The 27,635-nt window shown below is 34.4% G+C and overlaps 2 protein-coding genes across 2 annotated transcripts; both read left to right on the top strand.

The window, feature by feature from the left end:
• The first annotated feature begins 5,392 nt into the window (after window positions 1–5,392).
• LOC133205967 (uncharacterized) lies at window positions 5,393–10,995 on the top strand. The gene is made up of 2 exons (XM_061341874.1): window positions 5,393–5,453; window positions 8,899–10,995. Exon 2 carries the CDS (start codon window positions 8,905–8,907, stop codon window positions 10,993–10,995), a length of 2,091 nt encoding a protein of 696 aa, XP_061197858.1. The 5' UTR covers window positions 5,393–5,453; window positions 8,899–8,904.
• Window positions 10,996–15,813: 4,818 nt separating this feature from the next.
• Window positions 15,814–24,942, top strand: LOC133204759 (uncharacterized). The gene is made up of 8 exons (XM_061340502.1): window positions 15,814–15,882; window positions 17,573–17,803; window positions 19,951–20,022; window positions 20,461–20,601; window positions 21,129–21,227; window positions 21,970–22,089; window positions 23,789–23,879; window positions 24,852–24,942. Exons 1-8 carry the CDS (start codon window positions 15,846–15,848, stop codon window positions 24,940–24,942), a joined length of 882 nt encoding a protein of 293 aa, XP_061196486.1. The 5' UTR covers window positions 15,814–15,845.
• Window positions 24,943–27,635: the final 2,693 nt, after the last annotated feature.

Here is a 27,635-nt window from a genome sequence, read left to right as displayed (position 1 = left end):
GTGTCTGGTTTTACTGACTCTTAAAATTCACGTAAACCCAGGAGCTTCCGGGGGCTTCGCGCCCTAGGTCACCACCAGGGCTTCGCCCTGGACCCACTGGGGGCCTTAAGGCGGTCCCCAGACTCCCTGCCTGAACGAAGTTATCCACGCCCCCCCCCCCCCCAATCATAAATCCTGTATCCGCCCATGGCGCCCTTTTGTATCCAAAATATACACAAGATTTAATAAATCAATTTATTATGTGGCTTTGGGCCCCTACCCCGACACAAAACTGGTCGGGCTCCCTTTTCAAGATTCCTGTATCCGCCACTGAAAAAGAATGTGTTGTTCTCTTGGATGTCGATATCTGAATTATATTTTATTTAAACACCTAGTCTAATATATCATGGGCGCCCATAATAGGACGATTATTTGTTTTTAGCTCACCTGAGCCAAAGGCTCAAGTGAGCTTTTCTGATCAAAATTTGTCCGTTGTCTGTCGTCGTTGGCGTTGTCGTCGTCATTGGCGTAAACTTTTCACAATTTCAACTTCTTCTCCATAACATAGAAATATATAGGAAAAACCTTCAAAAATCTTCTTTTCAACAACAGCAGAGCCATGATAAGTCATATTTATATGGAAGCATCCTCAGGTAGTGTAGATTCAAGTTTGTTCAAATCATGACCCCCGGGGGTAGGGCGGGGCCACAATGGAGGATCAAAGTTTTACATAGAAATATAAAGGAAAAACCTTTAAATATCTTCTTCTCAAGAACAGGAAAGCCCTAATTGGTCATATTTATATGAAAGCATCCTCAGGTAGTGGAGATTCAAATTTGTCCAAATCATGACCCTAGGGGGGTAGGGATGGGCCACAATGGAGGATCAAACTTTTACATAGAAATATATAGGAAAAACCTTCAAAAATCTTCTTTTCAACAACAGCAGAGCCATGATAAGTCATATTTATATGGAAGCATCCTCAGGTAGTGTAGATTCAAGTTTGTTCAAATCATGACCCCCGGGGGTAGGGCGGGGCCACAATGGAGGATCAAACTTTTGCATAGAAATATACAGGAAAAACTTTTAAAAATCTTCTTCTCAGGAACAGCAAAGCCCCAATTGGTCATATTTATATGGAAGCATCCTCAGGTAGTGTAGATTCAAGTTTGTTCAAATCATGACCCCCGGGGGTAGGGCGGGGCCACAATGGAGGATCAAACTTTTGCATAGAAATATACAGGAAAAACTTTTAAAAATCTTCTTCTCAGGAACAGCAAAGCCCCAATTGGTCATATTTATATGAAAGCATCCTCAGGTAGTGTAGATCCAAGTTTGTTCAAATCATGACCCTCGGGGGTAGGGCGGGGCCACAATGGAGGATCTAAGTTTAACATAGAAATATATAGGAAAAACCTTTAAAAATCTTCTTCTCAAGAACAGCAAAGCCATGATGAGTCATATTTATGTGGAAGTATCCTCGGGTAGTGTAGATTCAAGTTTGTTCAAATGATGACCTCTGGGATAGGGAGGAGCCACAATGGGGGATCAAAATTTTACAAAGGAATATATGGGAAAATTTTTTTTAAAATCTTCTCAAGTACAACAAAGCCATTTGTTATATTGACATGGAAGCATCATCAGGTAGTTTAAAATGCACCCCCCCCCCCCCAACCCCCAGTAATCTTTTCAATACTGAACTGATTTGTGTCTAGCTAATGTGCTCAGGTGAGCGATGTGGCCCATGGGCCTCTTGTTTAAAATAAAGTGGTTCTTACGGATGTTATAAAAAACCTTATAAACGGCTAAATAATTACATGTATTTAATTCATCTACTACTGTAACAAATGTTAGTTTAGTTCTTTGCTTTCATAATCTAACTTTTATAAATTAACACGAAAGTCGTGCGATCGTATACAAATACTCAGAAGCAATCTTTCACATTTAATGAACGTATAGGTGAATATATTTCCTCTCATCACTATACATAAACCCCCATCCTCGAAATAAATAGAATGTTTTCCTTCGCAGTCGGTTGGTTTAAACAGGTACATGTAAGTACAGGTGAGGATGGAGCTTTACAGAAGCAGGTGATGAATTCCGAGAGAAAGGCACTGCCTATTTTATATACATGTACATTCCTAGGGACCTGGTTTTCTGAACCGATCTCACTGTTATTCAAAGACCTAGTTAGAAACTCTCTCTCTCTCTCTCTCTCTCTCTCTCTCTCTCTCTCTCTCTCTCTCTGAAATGCAGGCCCGTCGATTGTAAAAAAAAAAAAAATAACAAAATAATTTCAATTTTTAATAAGTATCTCATCTCCCAAGCCAAAGACACAAGTAAGCTTTTGCTGTTCATAATTGTTCATCTTTGTTTGCTATCTTGGTGTATATAAACATTATCGTCATTGTTGTTCTAAAGCTACTCGTAAATTTTTCTCATTTTTATCTTATCAAGAACCACTGGACCATAACAACGAAAATTAACACAGAATATTTTTGGTAAAGTTTTGTTCAAATGAAGGGTCACATCCTCTTTTAACGGATACATGTAGTAAAAATTAGATGGGGTCCAGGCGCAGATCAAGGAATTTTTTTCCACGGAGGGGGGGGGGTATGCCAATAAAAAAAATATTTCAACCCAGAAATTCCTTGACGAGCCAAAAAAAAAAAAAAAAGAAACTCTTTTCCAAAACGTGAAAAACCTATTTCGTGTGTGTGTTTGTGTGTGTGTAGGGGGGGGGGGGGGGGTCGTTGACTTTTAAATCTTCATACCTAAGACTTTTCATACCATTTTAACACAGATCCGCGTTTTCGAGGAAGGGTCCGCGTTTTCTGGGGGGGGGGGGGCATGGTCACTTTTACTTGTTTAGTATATACATTTAACTGCCCCCCCAGCCCCCTCTAGATCCGCACATTGAAAATAGTATTCTCAAGAATCCCTGGACTAGAAAGAAAATTTCCAACATAGCATACATTCATTTTTTTTTCTTCAAATATTGATTCCAGGGAGAAAGTTTGGGCCGGAAAGAATGTCCATAATTTTACACAGGAATTTATATATCCCCCCAAACGAAGTGTGTGGGTTTGGGGTGGGGTGTTTTGAGTCTTTTGGAATCACACTGTCCGTCTGCCTAGCTGTCCGTCTGTACGTGATTGTTTGCCAAGGATATTATAACTTTGTTAATAAGAAACTGGAAGGTCATACTTGGTACAAAGATTACTAATGATCCGAAGGTGTGTCATAGTTTTGATCCAACATTATTCCGGCAAGTTCAAGGTCACTGGAAAAAAATAACAAGTATCATACTTGATACAGAAATTACTTATGACAAAATTAAAGAGTTTGACACGACCTTCATCCAAGGTCATTCCTGTAAGTTCAAGGTCACTGACAGAAAAGTGTAAGATTACTGTATGTGCTATAATTTTGGAAGCTCATACTTGGAACAAAGATTGCTTATGATCCACCGGTTTGAGATAACATAGTACTAGACTGGCAGAAGAAGTGGCAAAATTCGTGCCTGGATTATAAATTTATAAGGGTCAAGGTCACTGGCAGATAAATATTAATTTTTTCCATGCTATAACTTTGTAATATAAAATCACTGGAAGCTTTTACTTGATACAGAGATTGCTTATGATCCAAAAATGTGTTTTGACCTTGATCCAAGGTCTTTCTGGCAAGTTCAAGGTCACTGACAGAAAAGTGCAATATTCTTTTTCAGGTATATCTTTGTCATTGAGTATCACTGGAAGCTTATAATTTGTTCAAAGGTTGTTTTTGACCTTAACATAGGTCATTTAGGCAAGTTCAAGGTCACTGATATAATAAGTGTAAAATTCAAAAAGGTCTAGTCGCCCAAGTGGCGCAGGGGTAAGAGTGTCTGCTCTAGAGTCGTGGATTAAGGAGTTGATCCTTACATCACAGGTTCGAATCCCACTGTGGGACGCAGAGACTGGTCCTTTGGATGAGACCGTACAAACTGAGGTCCCGTCAGGCAGTAGGTGCTGGCACGAAAAATGGCCATGTGTGCCAAGTATAGGTCAAAATTTGCAGATCTCCATCGGCAAATGGTGGCGTCTCCATATGATTGAAAAATTCTCGAAAGGGACGTTAAACAACATACGAACAAATAAACAAAAAGGTCTATAATTTTGTAATAGAAAAAATTGCATGCATTTGCATTTCACTGAAAAGATGATAAATATATCATCCAGAGTGTGTAATGGCCTTGGCTTAAATTCGAGGTCACTTAGAATATGATGTTTTGGATGAATAGTCTGAAAGAATACGTGACTGTGAATTTTTTTTTATGTCGGTGACATAAAGATGGTGTTTGCTCTTAACAAGCTGCAGAATGTGTTATGGCTTGACGCAAGGTTATTTGGACAAGTTCAAGTTCACTGACAGGGGAATTTTACATTCCTTTACTGTCTTTCTACTGTTGAAACATTGAAAGTTGATGCCCCTTACAGGATTGTTTATAACCTTAAAATGTTGCATGACCTTGACTCAAGGTCACTCTGTCCTGTCTGGAGCTCCGACGGAAGACCTATTCGTTGCATTGCAACGAGCTCGGCTCTAGTTATTTATATATTTACGCGTCACATCCACAGGTGGAAATTTGATATACTACAGCTATACTATACCTCCAGTAAAAAATTTTTAATTTTTTTTCCCTGAATGTCAGTCGCATCAAACAAGGAAAAGGATACAACACAATGACAATGCGTGATCTAAAAAATCGGGAAATAGTAAAACCTTCAAGTATCTAATCCCGTAAATAAGATCCAGCCTTAAATTGGTAGCTTGGATCTCTAAGGAAATCGAGCCGTGTCCAAAAGGGTATTATTGCCCTGCTTTTCCAATAAGTTACGTGCTGTTTGAGTGTATACTTTTGTTTCATCAATAGAGTCCTGGTGGTAGTTTCTTATAGAACCCCGTCCATATTTGCTCGCATGGGTGTTCATGGACAACATAAAAACCTATTGATTTGCTTTATATTTATTAGCACGCGCAGGTGATAATATTTTTAACTCGCCATCTGCTTAAAAATCTCAATCAATTTGCAGTCTTGTCATAATGCTTACTTTTCTATTAATTAAAACCTGCGTGGATTTTTAAAATATCTCGATAAACGTTAAGCTATATTTTATATGCACACTGAGTGTGTCGTTTAAAACGCTGATTGTAGGACATTTTAAATGGAGAAAACGATCAAAGTTCAAAATGTGTACATTTTCTGAGTTGCTCGCTGACGTAACAGGTGAGGAAAGACTACACTTAGATTAGTACATGTATATACAGCAGGATTCTGCTTTACACCGAACTCGGGGTAAGCATTGATTATTTAAGAAAGATGTAAGGAGACTAATCGGTCTTTTGCATTTTCAGGAACTGGGCACGTAAGGTCACCAATGTCTATACACGTGATTCCATCTTGAGGAATTAATGTCAACTCTTTTTGTAGAGTAAGTTAAACATATTTCCTTTCTATAAACATGTAATAATATAAGCAATCCTTTAAAAAAGGATAATTCTTTTTTTAAAGACAATATTTGTGAGCATCTCGTTAATTATTTAATACATGAAAGTAAAGCTAATTTGTTTAAATAATTTTAATTTTAAAATCCTCCTCATTTGATCATGTTGATCTGGACAGTTCATTAGAGATTTTGCATGACTTTGAAAAATAATCCCTAAATGAAACTTATTTGTAGAACTTGTGATGCCATGCAGATTCTACATGTCATTTTCCAAATAATAGCTTTTTGTTATTTTATTTATCAAACTAAGTGAACTTTTATTAGAACATTTCGTAGCATCGATGCAACATTTTTCCATGGGTATGGTTTTAAATATATTTTAATGGCAGCTAAAAATTAACAACATTTTTTTTATTTTTAAATGAACATTTTAAATGTCAAACGCATTTTCATGTTACATATATCTGGCATTGATAGGGTTGTCATAGCAGCGCTATTTCTATGTTACTTGTATTTCAAAGGTTGGTATTTTGATAAACAAGTCAGTATCATATTCTTATAATAGATCACAGCAAGACAGAGCCAATACTACATCGGCGACCAGTCATTCCACGCTCTGTGATCTCTGATGTTACGTATTAGGTCTATCGGGTTAGAGTAATCAGTCCCGTTAACTCGACATCCGTTTTGTAATTAGTCTCGAGATTTAGCCTGAAAAGGAGATAACAATTTTGCAATAATCCTGAATAATTCCACTTTTGCCGTCCATATACAATCACTGCGCTTAACATCATGATTTACCAAATATAGGCCTTAAGTATATGTATTAATTGCAAAGTAAATACAAAGGAAGGCACACTCTATGTAATAACTGCAATCATATAAGCCGAAAGGTAAGTTTCTACAAATTATTTTTTTTTATAATCACAATTCTCTTCGATTTGTTAAATGACATGGACATAATGTGAGTAATGTTTCGTGTTTTTACAAAAATCGGATGTGAAGCGTAAAATTTCGCAAAGATCATGTACGTTATATATATATATTTCTTTTTTGGTAAATAGTTTACATTTCGATCAAATTTCCATATTAACGCTTGTCCATATATATATATATATATATATATATATATATATATATATATATATATATATATATATATATATATATATATATATATATATATATATATAGTATATATAATACAAATATTGCATGTAGTTGAGTGTAACATTAAATAATTTTCACCCCAAGAAAACCATTGTCAAACGTGGCGCAGCCGAGGTTGACAATGGTTTTCGATGGGGGAAATTTTTCAATGTTACACTCAACTACATGCAATATTTATTATATTATACTGAATGTTTTATACGAAAACATATAACAGTGAACCTTGTGCGCATTAATTCTACGCTGTCACTATTTTTCGGAATATCACCCGTCGTCAAGCAATGTTGACTGTTGCTATGCTGGAGGGCGTGGCTTCATTATTCAGCGTGTAATAGTGTTTTTTAACAAATGTTTCTCAACGAATCAGATTCAACTAATTTACATGAAAGTAATATATATATATATATATATATATATATATATATATATATATATATATATATATATATATATATATATATATATATATATATTTGAGCATTTTTAATGCCTCATGGGAACGGTTTCTATTGGCTAAAGTAAAATTTTCATCGCCCAAAATTCTCATTGTTGTCGATTTACCAGAAGTTTGTAAATATAGTTTACAGCCAATAATGTCAATCATAGTGTCCTCTTCTGTAGATGAAGGTTTTGTTTTTCAGGGGAAAAATATCAGAGAGGAAGTTTGACCAAAACGTCTCACTCTCCTACTCAATTGAAATAGCTTTCCATGAGAATGAAAATTTAGTTCTTTTTACTCGAGAATTATTTTACGAACAAATGCTTCATTTTTCTATCGACCTTGATACCGGTATTTAAACCAGATTCAATTCTTTTAAAGAATGAAATTCCTTAAAAGGCCAGGTCGGTATGTAGATATAACTTTAGTCACTAAAAAGCAGCGGTATAAGTAAATGAGCTAATGGTACATTATTCCTGTATTAATTATAGAGATTATACATAGAATAAGACCAGCGTATTGATTTAACACAACCCCATAGCAAAAGGTTAGCATTTATTTTAGTTCCTAAACTCTTCGCTTTACAACTTCAGTATCACAATAAGGTCTAACAATGAGGGCAATGAAAAAAAGAGTTTTGGTCGATATTATCAGAACACAAGTTGACAAAAGCATGAAACACATAGGGTAGATGGTTCATTCATCGGAGCAAAAACTAGTTAAATGCAGACTTCATTCATTGAAAATCCATGATAATTACACCATTTAAAAGATTGTGACAAGAAATATGAGGAATAACTTAATCCAAACCCGTTTGTCAAGTGCAAAGTGTCGTCAGGCGAACAGAGTCAAATAAGATTTCATTGTCCGACTATCTGACGCGCCACGCAGTTGTACAGAATTCTGATTAGCCTATCTAATGCAGACGAATATTCCGAGTACCTTCAATCCAATGTCTTAATTGCGCCAAAAAGCATAGCCATGGGTTTTGGTTTTTGTATCCATGGTTTTAGCGATTGTATTGACGTGTTACTTATTTTTTACCTTCGGGCTTGACTGGGACGCGACACGTTTATCAAATGAAGGCAATATTCATTTCGAGGATTAATTAGAGGTTGTATGATGAGTTGTTAGATAAGTATTTATTGACTTGAAGCGTAATTAAAGAGAAAATACAACATGCAATCGCATCCACAAAAAGAAGAAAGAAAACATGATTAAAATGAAGGTGAAGGATGCAATATCACTATATAACATTGAATATGTTTATAACATTCGTGGTTTGAAACAGAACAAAATGAATACTTTTTACCGAAACTCTATTACGTTCCTTGACAATTTTTTTTTTGACAAAAATTGAAGTGAAAGCCAAGATTTTATTAATTAACTTGAAGTTTGCTTGGGATTTTTTTTTTTTAAATATTTTCCTTGGACCTTCACATACTATATTGACAGTTAAAGAACAGAAAGTAGCTTTATTTTTGAAAACCAATACAATTTCTTTTGAGATTTCTAATAAATATATATCTGTTTTATTAGATATACAAATCAATGACAGTTTCCTAGCATGTATTTCTGATTTGAGTGAGATAAAAGCACTGCCTCAAAGCAATGCAGAATATAAAAACGAATGTGATAAAGAACATTAACGATGTTTAGGTTATTACAGAAATAAATCCAAAACATAATTAAGATATTGACATCAATACAATGTTTTATTATGAACATAATTTCTTGGTTAGTGAATCTTAAGATGTGAGTACAATAGAAATATTCATCACGTAATCATTCAATTTAATTCCGTGTAGAATTTTGTTTCAGAGTGATATGATGCTGCTTGTTTGGGGCATCGTATGGATGACATTCAAGTCTGTTGTTGTTGCGGGGACTTGCTTCTTTCCGGACCACCTTAAAAACAGCGACTGGCACTACCAAATATCATCTGGAAATGGTGAAAAGCAAACTCTGCAGTTTAGTGGTGAAGTTTTATCAGTGAAAGATGTGCTCGTACCTAGTGATTCCTACCAGCTCTACTGTGTTGAAAGGCGTGGGGAGCATGCTTTCTTGTTTGAGTCCCCTTCTGCACAGTCGAAAAAGTACAAATGTATTGAATTTTTAGAAAGAGGCCGGTCCATTTTGCAGATGAGAACGTCTTCCTTTTCAGAGAGTCCTAATGTATGTAATGATGGTAACTTAGTATTGGATGAATGGTTATTGGTCTCGAATGAAGAGATGGCCAAAGAGACTGGAAGATGCCCATTCAGTGGTGGCTTCAATTTAAAGGTGAGGGATTCAAATGGAAATGCCCATGGTTGTAATCATATGGAACTTCCAATGAGACTGGAAAGCGAATGTATTGCAGGAGAAGGGATGACATTTGACTTCAGAAGAAGCGAATGCACCTATTTTGTTCCCATGAATATCTATCAGAAAACGTATTGTGTAACAAATTGGAACACGAGAAATTTCATATTCGTGATCCTCAAGGCGGTCAATGGAGACGGAATATGGGTTATGAGGGTACCAAAACGTGATTTAGGTTATTATAATAGTCGGATTGTTGTGGAATTATTTACAGATTTGATTGCAAGTGAATCAAATACAAACAGTGTCATAGAAAAATCTTATTCTCTTACATTAGAGAAGGAAGTGCAACGAAGTTTTTGTGCGGATGAGTACGAGTCCTGTTCGAAAAGACTATGTTCCCCCGTAGATATTCGCCAGTGTCCCAAATCATGTGGAACTTGTGACCCTAACACTGTTCTTCCGATATGCTCGTTTCCTCGCAGATTTTTGGGAGAATGGTATTCACAAGACATTGTTGGCACAAGGAGAATCAACATCAGCGATTCCACTCTTTCAATAGGCAATGTTGGACAGTTTTCATGCGTACAATTCGACGACTCTCCGTCTCGCTCTACCCGAATGTTTACAACGGAATCTGTATACTACAATGGTTGCAGACCTCGATATACCTGTGTAGCATTTAAGCGACTGGGTAAGTCTGTTCTGGGGTACAGTATAAGTCAGAGTTTTGTATGGCCAATCACTTTAGATAGTCCTGGAAGGACTATTTGTGATGAATCTCGTTTTCGGCCTGACGAGGAGCCAGTAAGTGATCTGTACCACTCATACGATAATTCATACAAACCAATATTGCCAATTTCAAGAACATTCATACCAACATCGTGCGATTTGCCTTCCTTATTTTCATTTACTGCCCATTTTGATAGAAATAGAAGTTGTGTAGGTGAATTTTATGAAGATTGTGCGAACCCTAGGGTATTCCGACTGGATTATCACAACTGCAGATATACATCAGTGACGTCATATACGTATTATTGCGCAGCAACATTTAGAGAGAATTACTGGGAGAAACTTGTGATTTTACAAAGTGCTACTGTAGCTAAAGAGTCCAAGTGCTTATCTTTTTCTACAGTTTACCCAGATCGTGCTTTTCTTCTTCCCACTAGTCATTGTGACGTGTACGCATGGCAATACGTTGATGCCAATATTCGCCAGTCACTTGTTGAGTTCACGATACGTTCTACCGGTGAAAAATGTAAGTTTATACCCACAACAACGACGGTCACTGTGCCGACAACAACGTCCACTAGTCAGGGACTTTCGACTTCCAGACTTCCGGATAGCCCTCGAACAGGAAAACGGAAACTAGACGTCGCTGTGAATTCAGCTATTCAGAGTGATTCTTATGAAGCAAAAGACAAATATCAAGAAATGATAAAAACGACATTGTCAGCAATTCAGACTGAAAAATCCCAAGATAATAATCATCGCCTCAAAACTGTGGATGAGAGAATGCGTGAAACAAGTCATTCTGAAATATGTCGATCCTCTTTTATGAATATCATTTTTATTGGAGTAGTATTCTTTAAAGGTGTGTTAGAGCTTTTATAATTATCGGATTGCATTGTCAAATAACAAATCTGTTATTTTCCGGTTCGTGAATCTGATTTTTGATTTTTTTTAAAAAGGAAATTTGTCAGATATATGTGCCAAGGATTATGTTTATAGATAATGTATTTTAGTTTCGAAAGTTTATGAAGGTATGACCAAACTGATTCTTTTCACCCTGGCATCAATTTGTACCTTCTTATAAAGCACGTGAACGCTTTATGAAAAGTATACCCATGTGAAAGGTATCAGGTCATATCCTCAGTGAACTTTTAAAACTGAAATAAATTTCTTGTATTTACATTCCAATTACAAGCTAAGTATTCATTGATGTTATTCAGACACACAGAAATTGACGAACTGTCTTGTTTACTATTTTCTTATTTTAGCTGTGAACTTTTTTTCAAAGAAATCTTGTGACATCTTATGACATTGTAAATATATAACAGTTAAATTTAAATAACACTGTATAACAATGTTCCATTAATCACTTGCAGGAAGAGGGAAGGTTTTATTTTCTTTTTAAGTTATATCATCATTTTGAATATCACTATTGTCGACAATCTGGAATTTTTTTTTTAATTCTCATACATTTTCGTTACATTCTCCAGAAGGTTAAATTTCTAATTTACGCCAACTGTAGAAAAACAAAACTTTCACTTTTTGTATAAAGTTTTTTAAAAAAAAATGATACTGATAGTAAAATTTCTCTACCACAAACTAAATGTCAGAGAAAAAGCAATTTATACGTATTATTAATGAGCATTGATTTTTTTTGTCTCGATGGCTGTGGAAATTAAATTTTTCAAAGTCCTGTGCTGGTAATTAGCTAGATCATGTTTCATGTCGTAATATCAATCAGGCCTACACAAAAAGGATACTCAGAAAGTGAGATAAATTCAACTTGGTACACATCTGCAGTAACTTGTTCATAATCTTTACTAATCATTCTACAAACTAAATTAAATCAACGTATAAAGCATAATATGGTTTTACAAAGAAAGTACAATTTGTCTCACTGAGTGTTGTTTTATGTGATAATACCCAAAGAACGAAATTATTATAGCTCCAACGTCAAAGTTACTGCCGCTAATCATACAAAAGACAGACGAGTTGGACAACGACATATACATAGACTCGTAAATTACGTATAAAGCATAATGGTTTTACAAAGAAAGTACAATTTGTCTCATTGAGTGTTGTTTTATATGTGAAAATACGTAAAGAACGAAATTATTATAATAGCTCCAACGTTATAGATACATCTGCTTGTCATACAAAAGACAGACGAGTTGGACAACAACATATGCACAGACTCATAAATTATTTATCAGGATTTTGTTCCTCTTTGTGCTTCAAAATAAAAACGACAGGAAAAGTGCAATTATTTTAAATTCTGCTAAATCAGTCCGTGAATATCTAAAGAATAGGAAGAGCATAATTATGATGCGTCTCTCTCTTTCTCTCTGTGAGGGTGTGTGAGTGTGTGATGTTCCATGTTGTGCAAATAAATAAACTAAAAAAAATAAGGACCAACCAGAGAAATTACTTTTTCCCAATAAATTTTCTAAATGCTTAGAAATATCCTTTTATATGTAACTTTGACAAGTGTAAAAAGCAACGAGTCAGTTAAATTTTCTAATAGTAAAAAAATGAACAATATTCAGTTGGAAAAAACAATGAGGAAATCAATCAGCACTGGATTTGAAAGGGAAAAACAACGAGGATTTGGAAGGTTTTAATGAACATGAACAGTCCAAAACCCTTTATTTTTGTCATGATCAGTATCTGGTATCATTTCTATCCCTTTTCACTTCCCTGCATCAATTAGGGAAACCGTTAATTCCGGAAGTTATCCTCGGGAATCCTGAACCATCTCTCAACAAGAGCAATTTAAGGTTCAAGGAGTGTGTTGGGTTGGTTTTACCTTTGTGAAATTTGTTTCTGAAGCATGTCCCATGAATGTTATATTGGATTGAGGTCAGGTGAGTTTGCTGACCAATCCACTCTGACGATTGTTTCCTCTTCGAAATACCGATTGACCACTCTCGCACGGTGTGGCCTGGCATTAGCATCCATCAAATTGAAATTGCCACCAATGGCGCCAGCATAAGGCCTAACAATAGCTAGATGTAAGGATTCATCACTGTATCAAACACCGGTAAGAGATGCGTTCCTTATGATGAAGAGGTTTGTGGAACCGTCGTAACTGATGCTTGCCCAACCATGACTGCCCCACTACCGAACCAGTGATGTTTAGCAACGCAATAGTCCTTGAATCGCTTGTTTTTCTTCCTCCATACACACCTACGATGGTCATTGAAATCCAGACAAAATCTGGATATATCAGTTCACAACACTCCCTGGATATGATGTTCATCCCAGTTGATATGCATAGTCTTGAGCAAACTGGAAGCGACGGTTGCAATACATGTTAAACGATCAAAAGTGGGCGCACTGCATGTCGTCTTGCATGAAGTCCCGCATCATATAAAGTCTGCTTCACAAGATCTGCATGGAGATCCGTATGTCTGCTGCTACTATTAGTTCTCTGCTGAAGGCAACTGTTGGTGACATTCGATGTTTCTTGAAAAGCAGTGTCATTTGTCAACGGTTGTCCAACAGTTGTGCTTTTCGACGGACCACTTTCAGGTTTCTGTTTGACGCTTTTAATCTGTTCAAATTGTCCAAACAAACGTCCGATAACAATGGCTGACGCCAAATTTTGCACCAATTTGAACATCCAGACTCAAGCATTCCAATGGCCTTTGCGGCTTCTTCTACTGTCAGATGTCTTCTGCGAGACATATTAACTTGTTAAAAGGCAAAAAGCGACTAATTTTACACAAATTATCGAGTTTTGTTCTTTTTTAAGCTTGTCAGAGGGTAGGAGTATTAAAGATAACCAATACCAATTTAATACAGATAATTCAAAACTTTCAATAATCAATACTTAGAGGAAATGAGCATGTATGGAAACCGTGAAATGGAAATTAAAAAAATAAAATATACATGTAGTTATATTCAAGTTTGAAAAAAAAAAAGGAAGTGGCCCTTAACTTTTTTTATTGGTTGAGTATATATATTATATATAATATATATATATATATATATATATATATATATATATATATATATATATATATATATACACCAGTTATTTCACTAGGTTAGACAGATTGATTGATTGAATGTTGTTTTACGTCCCGTTGGAGAATTTTTACTCATATAGAGACGTCATCATTTACCGGTGAAGGGCCTTTACTCGGCACTCAGGGCCCTTGAGCAGGAAGGGTTCTTTATCCTGCCAACGCCTACCGTGACACGGGACCTCGGTTTTTAAGGTCTCATCCGAAGGACCTGCAACTTTCATTTCAAAGTGCCGAGAGCTTGGCGAAGGAACAGTTGCTACCTATTTTTTATCGGCTTAGGTCAGTCGCGGTCGTGATTTGAACACACGACCTTCCGATTACGAAGCGAGCGCTTTACCGACTGAGCTACCGTCACGGTAGGTTAGAGAGATGTCTCTGAAGCATATAAGAGGGTTTTTTATGAATGAATTGTAAAACGGCTTGCCATATAATTACAACCACAGCCTCCTGGAAATTGAGTACATACATACAATGTAATTTATTTCTAAGCATGTACTATCAGTATTTATATTTCGAGCATATTTTATACAGTTTGTCAAAGATGAAAAGAAGCATGTGTTTGTCACAAAAATTTGATCATAATTGGCTGTCAGAATTTTCTTTTCACCTTTGATATGAATTTAACAAAAATCGATTCGAATACTCTTTTTAATATAAGCTTCAACGTTTTGTAAAAGAGGAGGGGGGGGGGGGGCTTGCATCGGTCTCATTAATAAGTAATAAACGATTCTCTCTGTAGATTTTTGTTCTAGAAAAGTGTGAACACAGACTAAATATCAGATCCGTTTACAAATGAACCAAAATCTTCGACTGTAGGAATACATTGCGTCGCAAGTACAATGAGAAAGATGATTATTTGATTAGACACAAATGATTGGGAAATCTTTTCTCTGACATCTCTTATTTGATAATGTCACTGTTAAACAGGAAATTTATTTCGGAAGTTATCAATCTTTTAGTGCCATTGTCGGGTGATGCAGAATTTTTATGATTATGCACATTAGATTAAAGTCATTAGGAGAGTAAATAAAAGTGTTAATTGCTCTCCAGATCACAGGTACTTGTGAACAGGACCCCCCCCCCCCCTCTAATATGCCCCACAGGTCAAAAAATATTTTTATGTATTTTTTTCATAAATTATTCTTCTAGTACACATTTACAATGTATTCCATAAGAAAAATCCAAAAAATAACGCAGAATTAACGTTTTACTAAAAAATCATACCCGAGGTATCTATTTTATAATACCGCGGGTATGATTTTTTAGTAAAACGTTAATTCTGCGTTATTTTTTGGATTTTTCTTATGGAATACATTGTAAATGTGCACTAGAAGAATAATTTATGAAAAAAATACATAAAAATATTTTTTGACCTGTGGGGCATATTGGAAGGGGGGGGGGGGGGGTCCTGTCCACAAGTACCTGTGCTCCAGATGTGACAAATGATGACATTTTTTTTTCAATCAATTTAGATACAGTGTATTAGTCAATTTAGATATTCGGCTTGTATATCAGAAACATACACTGTCATTGCATGTATTTTCTTCCTTGATCAGTCTCCAAAAATTCTAATTTTGCAAATATAAATGGTACACTTGGGTCAGTTCCTTCCTGTTCAATAATTTATTCATCATCTTCAGTGCATAAAAAATGTACATCTGGAATAATATTCAGTCTAATGTACATGGATATATTTCAAAAATGAACACTATCATATTCTGCTTATTTGCTTTAACTGGTAAGTTTATGAGTACATACAAAAATTGAAATAATAATAATACTCTATTGTAAATGATTGGATTTTTTTCCCCTACAACCTATCAATAACCATTCTTATATTAGATATTTTATAACGATATTTTAACGATATCTAAAAAATTACATCATAGACCCCACTTTTGATTTTCTTTAAAAAAAACTTTTATATTAGAAAACTTTTACCATTCTGCTTAAATTCAGTAAAAGCTTAAAACTTTAACACAACTGGTAAAATGAATTTTTAATTAGAGAAAAATGACATTTTGTGAGTGCATAAAGGTCAAATAAATGATAATGTGAAGTAATTTGAAACTTTTTCTTTTTTACAATTTTTGATGTGTCTATTCAAGAAAGAATAAGACCCTGTTTGGTCCGAAAATATTTATTTGGATGAAAGATATTGGAGGAAAAAACTTCTAGATCTAAAAAGTGATGTATGTGCAAATCGCAATTACAGTACAAAAAGGTCATAGTAAAATGCACCATAACGCAAAAAGATGCGTATCCACCCCCCTTTTTTTTGTTTTGATTTTTAATTAAGCTATGTGTATAGATACTAAAAATATACTTGACATATAATTCTAAAGACTTTTCATAGCAAGATCCAAACTCTTTTTATAAAATCATTCAGATATCATCTTACGTATAAATATTTGGTAAATTACTTTGAAAAAAAAGTCTTATTTTATATCAGTTGTTTCTAATTCCTTATATGACAATATTCTACACTCTACACTAATAATGAGGTTGTATCAAAATAAAATATGGTTTATGCTAACGTTAAATCGGTTAGGGTGTTCCAAAAACAAAAACTACAAATTTAAAACGGGGATATCTTTTTCATGAGAAAAAAATTTTGCATTAAGAAAAAAAATCATTGCAAATAGCAAGTCTTCTTTTAACGAGTAATATTTTATAGTGTTTAAAATTTTATAGTGTTTTAGTATTATTAGTGGAAAGTTTATAAATCAAATGACCAGCATTTCTGTCAAAATATATTTAGCTATAATAATATCTTTATATGCATGAGCGGAAACTTGTACTTAATATGTGTGACAATAGACCTATGTGAAAGTACATACATGTAGTGGGAATTTTGTACTTAAACTTGGCTCGGATGTGTATACTTTGGAGTTCATCCAGAATTGCGATATGTATCTACTAAAGTCAGGATCTGAATGCATCCATTGGTGCTTGGGAAAAATCACCCCTATACAAGTTTAATCATAATCATTTTCTTTCATAGTAAAACTTTTTTACAGATTTAAGTTATATTATCATACTAAAATATAAATCTTTTTATCTGAGATTTTTGTACATCAAGTATAATTGCAAGCAGTGTAATTAAACTACATTAAACTAGTAGATGTGTATCAAAACTGTTACCCTCTGTGGGGAAAAAAACCTAAGTAAGAAAAAGAAATCGTCTTTGAAAATTAAATCATTATATTTCATAATTAAAAGAAGTTTCAAATTGAATTATTCACAAATACATGCATTTGCGAAAACAAACGATTAAACAAAAACAAAAATATTAAATAAAAATCCAAGTTTTAATCAAATAATTCAAAGCCTACTTGTTTGCTATTATAAGTACGATATATATATATGCCCGGTATAATATCTCAAATAATTTACAAAATACAACGGTATACTTTTCTTTGAATTAGGATTTCAGAATAACGGCATCCTCTCATACACTCAGCATTTCATCTCAGATAATATAATGTCATGGTATGCTGCAGACAAGGCCTGTCCTAGTTTGTTTAATCCTGGTAACGGCACCATTCACATGGCGGTGAATTTATCGGCAAATCCTCAACAAATACAGGTGTTGAGAACCCTCAACAATCACGAAAGTGTCTGGTTGGACGGGTTCCGATTTCATCTTGGTTGCAATGGTATAATTTTGTATTTCTAAAGAAGGCAACAAGTTATAATCTTATAATTTAATTCTGATTGTAACGCTGTATTTGATTGGATAAAAAATTTACTTTATATTGTATAAAATACGTTGCCTACGTCACAATGACTTGCGTCAAAAACGTATCGATCCGCCTGACGTTACATTCAAATTTTGTACAAATTGAAGTCATCTTTTAAGGACAATCATTTTTTCTTACACCAAATGAATGAAAATTAAATTATAAGGAATGAATTTGACAGCTACCCATTTTATACGGTATAAACTGGGTTGGGGCAGTTTACGCTTTATAAACCGCGTAACTGTATACGAATTCTTTTGAAATCCAACGATGGTGTAAATACAATTTTAGGTGCATATATTACCTATTAGTCATAGGATGACAAATCCACATCGAGTATAAGCTAGCACTATATTAAACAGGTCCGGACGGAAAATTGGTTTGTTTTATTTGAAGATTCTTACAACAATACCTGTAAGTAACGTGATCAAATTAAAGGATGTGACGCTGAACACCTGTCTACATAAAATTAAATTCTTCTTAACTTAAATATGGCATCTTGTATTTTTAGAATGTTTTTAGCACTTAATATATATATACGTTTCCTCCTTTAACATAAAAGAGTTCTTTAAAGGACTTTTCCATGCATATGACTATAATATGAGCATAAGTAAATAAATGTCAGCGAAGTGATATTCTTATATGATCGTGCCAAATTTATAGCAAAGTTAGTGGTTTCGGAAAGGTTGTACTTTCTCGTCTATCATTTGTCGAAGGGGCAAACATTTAAAGAGCTTAAGCGTTATGAACTCATAATTGTTCAAATATCCCGAGTATTAAGGTCAAGATCTATTAAATGAAAGGTGCCTTCAGATTTCTGAAATCTGAGAAACAAGTTCTTTCAATGATCCTTTACAAATATAGCTTGGCGAAAGTAGGTGTATCGGGGCATAATTTTTAGGTAAACTCAACGAAAAATGATACTTTAAACTGTTATTTTCAATGAAAAATGAAGGAAATCAGGTATAAATATGGGAGTTTTTTCCTCCTCAGAAAAAGAAAATGTATCAATATTGCCTAGAGTCTCTCAGAAAACAGTTTTTCATATCTTCTTGACCTCTTCTTTAAAATATTAATTTGAATATAGGTATCGGGGTTAATTTTGACATGATTTCAAACTGAATTCCATGAAAATGTTTTATTTTCTACGTAATACTATAATAGCCGTAAAGTACGGGAAAAATTAAGTTTAAATCAATTATGACGTCATAATGGATCTAGCACCAAAAAGACAGTCTAAACTCATTTACTAGATCTTGACCTTAAGGTCAAGATCTAGTAAATGACTTTAGACTTACTTTTTGGTGCTAGATCCATTATGACGTCATAATCAATTACAACTTTCTTTCTCCCGTAGTTTACAGCTGTAGTAGAATTTTGTAGAAAATAAAGTACTTTCACGGAACTCAATTTGAAATCATGTGAAAAGTAATCCCGATACCTATATTCAATTTGATATTATTTTAAAGAAGAGGCCAAGAACATACAAATTATCGTTTTCTGAGAGACTGTAGGCAATCTGGATGCATTTCTTTGTCTGATATGGAAAAAAAACTCCCATATTCATGACTGATTTTCTTAATTTTTCACTGAAAATGACAATTTGAAATATGATTTTTCGTCTTGTTCATCTACAAATTATGCCCCGAAACACCTTATTTGACCAAGCTAAAGTTATAAAGCACCATTAGAGGAATTTATTTCTCAAATTTGAGAAATCTGTAGGCACCTTTCGTTTACTAGATCTTGACCTTAAAGCCATTTTTTTAAAATTTCAAATGCGTAAATTAAGCGACGGTCCTAAAAAAAGCACTCCGCAATTAAGTCTATATTTGCAGTAAAATACGATACCCTCTCCCCTTTCCTCTCGAATAAACAAAGTGATGAAATAAAGCTTTGTTCAGCGTACAGTGTGTTCATTTTATAGAAATAAAGCGATAATATTAATGTGAGTTACTGCAATTTAGTTATAACTTGTAATGTAGGTCAAGTCTACGACTTATTTGCAATTCAGTGACTTTCTTTGAAAGATTTATATGTGAGGGTTTTGATCTATATTTAAGCCAATTCTTGTGAATACTTGACTATACAACATCTCGTCACATCTGAAAAGTTGAAATCTATATGCATCAAAGGTAAGTTGAATAAAATAATTTACTTGCTAATTAATTGTTACTTGACAATGACTACCCCTCTACGGTTCTTTTAAACATTAATTCATAGTAGCTCTAGATAGAATGGGACACGCAGGAAAACGGAGTTAAATAAACTCTGCTACTGTATACAGGGGTATTTTCGCCCCGTGTTATTTTACCCTTTAATACTTACAAACAATTTTGCCCCATTTTAGATTCGCATAAACACAGTTGTGTTAAGAGTTAAAGCTGACTTCCTCGAATTCACCCTGTTTACAATTTGCCCACTTGCAACAAGGGTGAAAGGGGCGAAAATAAAGCGGAGGAGGGGGTCCCTTTATACAGTATTATACGGTTTGTCCTCTTATGCCTCTTGTGAAACCTCGAATGATATGAAAATTTCTGAATTTCATATTCTAGTTTATGCATTTTTTTCAGATGGTAATCGAACAGCACAGTTTGACTGCAGCAAAGGGGATACCTACAATTTTACCAGTGTCCATGACCAATCAATGCTCCACCGTTTAACAGAATATGTCAGCGGCGAACCGCTGAAAATAAATCGGGCAGACATAGATGGTATTAGTTTCTTTGGTCTGTCAATACGTTTTCTTACAGGGGCGTAGATAAGAAATACAAAAAACAAATTTCTATCATTTATCTCGAAATGAAATGAAAACAGGAGATTTTTTCATGAAATGAAATGAAAACAGGGATTTTAATGTTTCATGCATGTTAACACAGAATTACACATACTACAGTATATTTTATTACTGTTAATTTTAAATTGCTCTTTGTATACCCATTCAAAAACAAATTTAAGAGGGGATAGAGGTTTACAGAAAGAATTATGATAATTTTGTCTGACTTACGGCACATTTGCATATTCAGCTGTGGTGTCGCAACTATATTTTGTCAAGGTAAATGTGTCTGAGATTTTATTCCATAAGATAAACCAAAAGTATACAGTAGATCTCATTCTTTCATTATGATTATGTTTTAGAGAATATACATCAATGAGAATTCACATAATACGCGATTTTCCAAAACACATCTACTATTATATTTTAGTTTGAATCATTCATTCATACTTGTACATGTTGTAGGCATACTGAAGCAGTGTCGACTGGCCACAAGAACCTCGACTGGATTCATAATAAATTATCAGAATTGCGCTGATAAACACAAAGTTCTGTGTCAGAGACGTAAGTCTACCTCTACGTCAGTATGCTCATACCTAAAATACCAAATTAAGATTATCAAAGTATTTTTGTTGGAAACGCTCCTACGTGTATGTACTATGTTTTTCCTGGACGTTTACATGTTATTATATGCTGTTGTCTGTTGGATTACACTGAGTTGACGGGAAAGAACTTCGATTTTTAATGCATAAACCTCCTTGCTTATAGAGTAGACAAAGGGTATTAAGTGGCTTTTGACTATCTATTTGTGCAAGCTACCTCAAAAGTTGTATTTAAATAATACACAAATTATTAATATTTAACAAAAGATTATCAATAACATATGTTCAAGGAAAAGACTGCATGATTTAAAACCTTATATTTTTATTTATTTATTTTTTTTTGTATTTTAATTTGAGCATTTTGTGTGTGTGTGTGTGCTGTGTGTGTTGGGGGGGGGGGGGGGGAGAAGGGAAGGAAGGACATGCCACATTACAGAACAAAGGAAGATAATTCAAGTATAATAATTGATTAAGCTTGCCCTTAGATCAAAAATAAAATTAAATAAATTGAAATCTTCAGTTGTATTATAAATTGATTGTACACATTAATTATTTGCATATGTTTCCCCAAAATTACATCATGACAACTTTTGCATTTACTGCCAAATGTAAATTCTCAATTTACAACATGACACTTTGATGATTTTTTTCTTTTTGTATTTCCAAAGTTTAGCTTGTAAACATGTAGTTTAAATCTATTTTAGATTCCAATTCCACCCCAATTGTTACAACCCTCGTCTACAAGCGGTCTGGTGTGGGCGATGACGCGGAAGCCATCTTCATCTCTCCAAGCAATTCAAAGGAGGCTGGGTTGACAAGTTCCAGTACGTACAACATTCTTCTAAAAGCGGTTTCTTAGGTGAAATTTTCATACTCCGTTGTAGGGTGGATTTTAGAGGTATACCGTGTAAGTGGAATTTTTAGCGAGACACATATTTAGGGATTTTGCCTAAAAGGTCTGTGTTTAATTTTAGCAAGAAGTAAATTTAGCGATTTTGTAATGCCTTGGAAGGTTACAGTTACCTAAGATGTGGGAACAAATTGTAAGCGAATTTAATTTTAGCGATCTCAAATGCCAAAATTGAATCCTCGCAAAAATTTCTGCTTTATTCATTATATTTTCGGAATTTTATATAAAATAGTCTTGATATATTTAGTAAAGCGACTATTAGATTTTTGATTTTGGTCAGATCTAGACCACATGATTAATGTTAAATAATGTTAACTCCCTAGTGTAAGACTTTATTTGTCTCTATATTTAATTACTTCATCAAAAATTTAGAAATGTCTATAGAATTCTTGTCCTGGGGATTATGAAACCGAGTTCCAATCCTTGCATAAAAATCTTATTTTTCCCTGTCCTTAGATGTTCCCATTCTGCATACATGTATGTTACTGGGCGTTGATACTTAGATCTATGTTTTTTTATTCTTTGAAAATTAAAATACAAGATGTGTTTGTGAAACACTGATGCCCCCGTATGCAGCTTATCGCCATGATTAAGTCTTTCAAAAGTAGGTAAAATTCCAAGGCCAAGTCAAGAGGTCAAAAATGTTGGTACACAAAGAAAGGTCTTGTTACAAGGTGTACACAGCATAATATGAAATCCTGAATTTGAAAGCCCTAACATTAACCATTAAAAATTATGGCCAAGGTTAAAGTTTGGTTACAGTTTTTCAAATGTAGGTTAAACTCCAAGGTCATGAGGTTCTTGTTTATCTCGACTTCTAAATATACAGAGGAAGAGAAGAAGATTCTTAAAGAATTTATGCATTTTCACTATATCATCATTAGAGCCCCGCCTTAACACTAGAACCCCTGACCCTTGAGCCACAAATTTCACAATTCTGGAAGGTGCACCCTTGCTCATCATAACCATGCATCTAGTTTAACTGCTTTATATACAGAGGGAGAGAAGATTTTTAAAGAATTTATTCATTTTCACTATATGATCGTTAGAGGCCCGCCCTTACTCCAGAACCCCTAATCCTAGGGCCATGAATTTCACAAGTTTGGTAGAGGGCTCAGTGCTTATTACAATCATGCCAACAGTTTGACTGCTTGATGTCCAGGAGTAATGTAGAAGATATTTTAAAAAAGTGCTATTTTTAATGGTTTTAGCCCCACCCTTGGGAAGAGGAGGACAGGGACCCTAAAATTCACAATTTTGTACCCCTTTACCAACTGATACTATATGCCTTTTTTTTTGAAATTGGTTCAGCGGTTCAAGACATAAAGCTGAAAATGTTCCAAAGTTTACGACTGACGGACGATGACGGACAAAAACAGATAGCAATAGGTCACCTTAGTGACTCAGGTGACCTAAAAAGCCTTAATTAGCACCAACCGTTCATAGGTTATGGCAAAGGTTAATTTGTTTAAAATTAAACATACGGCCAGACAGAGACGGACAGACCCAAACCAAAAACTTCATGCCCGAAATACATGTATCTATTATTCATCAATACAATGCATATATCAACATTTGTTTAATATTAAAGTTTTCACGACAAATTATAATAGATTTCCTGGACGCTAAATGGCTCATTACCACCGGTCTGTCAGCAATGGCATGTTTTTTCAGCGTCTTCATCTGTATATACCTGTGTTCCAGGTAAAAATCAATTGCAAAGTCATCTTTATTGGTAATGAATTTACTTTTTTTCAATTAATTTCATTTGAATGAATGATTAATTGATTGTATGTTGTTAAACGTCCCATTCGAGAATTTTTCACTCTTATAGAAACGTCAACGTTTGCCCTTCAATTTTAAACCTATACTCGGCACTCAGGGCATTGAGCAGAGAGGGTTCTTTATCGTGCCACCGCCTACCATGATAGGGACCTCGTTTTTTAAGGTTTCATTCGATAGACCCGTGACTTTCACTTCTTATGCCAGGCTTTTGGCGAAGGAATAGCCACTAGCTATGCTTACGTCCTAGGTTTGACACGGCGCGGCGAACGAGAATCGAGCCCGGGCCTCCCGACTACGAAGCGCTAGGCTATAGTGACAGTGAATAGCTTAAATATGGAACTTAAACAAACTTGGATATTTTGCAAAAAAAAAAGAGGGAAGACAAAAAAAGAAAAAAAAAGGACAATTAAAGAAATCAAAGCAAAGCAAAAACTAAGAAAAGATAGCATACAAGCAATATGTCAAGGAAAAAAAACTATTAATTCTGTTCTATTTTAGAATAGAATATCTTCACTCCACAGAAATAACTAGCTTAGATACACACTTCCTGTGTATTCATGGATCTTGCAAATAGGGAATTCTGTTTGACAGAACAACAAACATATCAATCCCGTTAGTTAAGAATTAAAACAAAACACACACAAGAGAAACAAGGAAGTAGGAAAAAAGAAAAAAAAAGGTGTTATTGTAATCAAAATGGAAAATATAAAACTATGTAGTTTGTCGAGAAAAAACATAAGCTCTTAAATGTGTTCTTACTATTATATTATTCAACAATTTTCCAACATTATGCTTGGTTATTTTATTTCTAAGTGAAAATTTAGTTAATTGTGAGTAGCAATAGCCAGTATTATAATATTGTAACTAAATTCAAACATCTTTACTCCACAGGAAACACCTACCTTTAAATTCCAGCATCAATTCAAGTCGGCGACGGCGTAATTTCCAAGAAAGCTTCATCCTGCCAAATTCTGAAGACTGAAGTCAAGAGTCAACAGACATATAGATCTATTGAATGTGTAGAACATAATATATTTTAAAACTAGTATAAGCTTCTACTTATATAAACATTTGTCAATAATTGGTTTTCTACAATGTATAGCTTATGTTTTTTTAAAAAATATAATATGAGTGTACATAAATTTTCAGATGGTTTTGTAATTCTCTTTCGCACCTGTATGCTAGATTTTTTTAAAATAACATGTAAATGCACTTCTTTTACCAAAAGAGATAATTCCATACCACAGCATCAAAAATGAAGGTTGAAACTTCACTCTAGCAATATTGTATCTGACTTGCAAAGAGTTATGCACTTCCTGGAGGAAATTAACAGATGAAGCCAACATAGTATAAATTAATTACAAAGTCTTTCTTTAACTCCAATGCCGCGTGCTTGTCCGCGGTTTCCCACTAGGCTACGGGGCTCCTCCTAAATTATTCATCCGGTCCATTGGTAATCGATATTGAATTTCTAAATGAACCTAAACAGCCATGATGGAAGGACCTAGGGTCCCGCACTCATTTCTTTTAATCATCCGTGCAAAAAAGAAATTAACTTGAATAACAATTTCCACATGTTCATCTTTGGAAAGACTATGTATGAAAATTAAATGCATGTGCTTTCTCTCCCATCTTAAAAAAGTTTCCTTCTGTTTTGCATGCCTCCATATATCTTTCGTCGCTTTCATTGATGCCTATTAGATGAATGTGGGAAATATAGGGTTGTCTTGAGTCAGTTAATACTCCAAGAGAGAGAGAGAGACGAAACGATGGTTATACATGTACATTTTGGAGTCATCAGTATTAATTATAGAAAAAAAATAACTTAAGTATGCATGTTCTCCAATTCATTTTATTGGCTACAGTGTCGCGTTTGAAAAAAAAAAAAACATAGAAAGTTTATCCGTCTTTTCCAACTATGAATCTTTAAACCCTTAATCTTACTACATGTAGTCCTGCGGCAAAGCGTTATGATTTGGATAAGTTGATTCTACATGTACACGACGAATTTAACATACTTAAATTCATCCCTCTGTACACTCGTATATAAAATATCGCTCCAATTATTTTAATTCCTAAAGAAATCTACTTTTTAATCAAAAAGAATATTATAAATATACATTAGCACCGCGGGGCAAAATTTGACAGAAATGAGCTTTAAACATCATAATTTTATAAAATTATCCCAGGGAGAGTTATCTCTCTTATCAGAGGGTCGATAAACCTTATCTTTGAGTTAAGAACTCTTCCTTTCAGGGTGTTATTTTCTTGATATGCTTAAAATGAAACTTATTCTGTTGAACAACACTTTTAATTTTATAACCATAAAACAATATGATACGTATGTGACTTGTGATATTTTTTCAACTGTTAAAAGCATATTGGTAAATATATGACACAGGCACTTGTTTCTGTAATAAATTTTTGACCCATAGTATAATAATAACTTATTATACTAGGGTCAAAAATTTATTACAGAAACAAGTGCCTGTGATATATGATATTACAACCGTGTAAAAAAAAATCACGTTTTAAAATAAACCAGATTTTCTTCCAAAGCTTCTTATGGACTGTCACCAGGTTTCTGGAAAGAAAGGTGATGGGAAAGTCTGGAAGGATAGTTCCTCTTGACTTCTAAACGAGTTCTTTGGGGGGGGGGGGGGGGGGCGAGGGGGTTACTATTTTTGTGCGTTAGGTTCAATAAGTTGTTACGTATACGTAAAAGCTCATCAAATCTTAAAACTGGAACTAATAGCACCAAAAGAGAAATTAAAGTTAAATATTCAGAGGTGGAGTTGCAATGCCATGGCGCTAACACACTCAGATGATGCACCCCTTGAAATCCAAGATGGCAACTGTCGTACCTTCACTCTTTTTATATACAGTAATATACTTTTAAAACGTACTAATTTCAACGATTTTTTTTAAATTTTAATGCGTGTTTTCAGACACACCTAGAAAAACACATAATACCAGTGGCGTATATTCCGATGTGTAGGCTAGTGTGAAGTCACAGATTTAATCTGAGGCGCAGCGTGGGTAGGCAATATCATGATATGAAGACCACTTAACAAAACTGAGAACTTTTAACTATTTTTACTCTGCTTAAAAAATATGGAAACTTCCCTCTGAAAAATCGAAATACGTTCAATACGTTTAACTTCCTACTAACCAAAAATATTTCCAGTTATCAATTTCACTTCCTGCACTGATCCTGTTGCTGTCAATGGTTTTGAAATTGTCTGATAAGACTTAATATAACACTTGAATTTCGGCTTAAAAAAGCAAAACTGAAAACATTTACATGGGATAGGTATAAAAGTGCGGATTGCTAAGAATTTTTTTTAGGGAGGGGGGGGGGGGATTTGCAACAAAATAATATTAATAGGCAAGATTTATTATCAACTCCCCTTTCCCATTTCTTCAACTAAATTTTTATCCCTGACAAAATGATGTGTAGGCTACAGCCTTTTTGCCTATATGGAATATACGCCACTGAATACACAGAATACATTTATTATCAACTCCCCTTCCCATTTCTTCAACTAAATTTTTATCCCTGACAAAATGATGTGTAGGCTACAGCCTTTTTGCCTATATGGAATATACGCCACTGAATACACAAAATACATCATCCCAAAACCAAGCACCCATGACTATATCCCCTCCGCTACT

Source organism: Saccostrea echinata, unplaced genomic scaffold (assembly GCF_033153115.1).
Source record: "Saccostrea echinata isolate AGI-Se365-2 ecotype Australia unplaced genomic scaffold, CSIRO_AGI_Sech_v1 ptg000054l, whole genome shotgun sequence".
NCBI classification, from domain to species: domain Eukaryota; kingdom Metazoa; phylum Mollusca; class Bivalvia; order Ostreida; family Ostreidae; genus Saccostrea; species Saccostrea echinata.
This window is presented reverse-complemented; position numbering and strand designations above follow the sequence as displayed.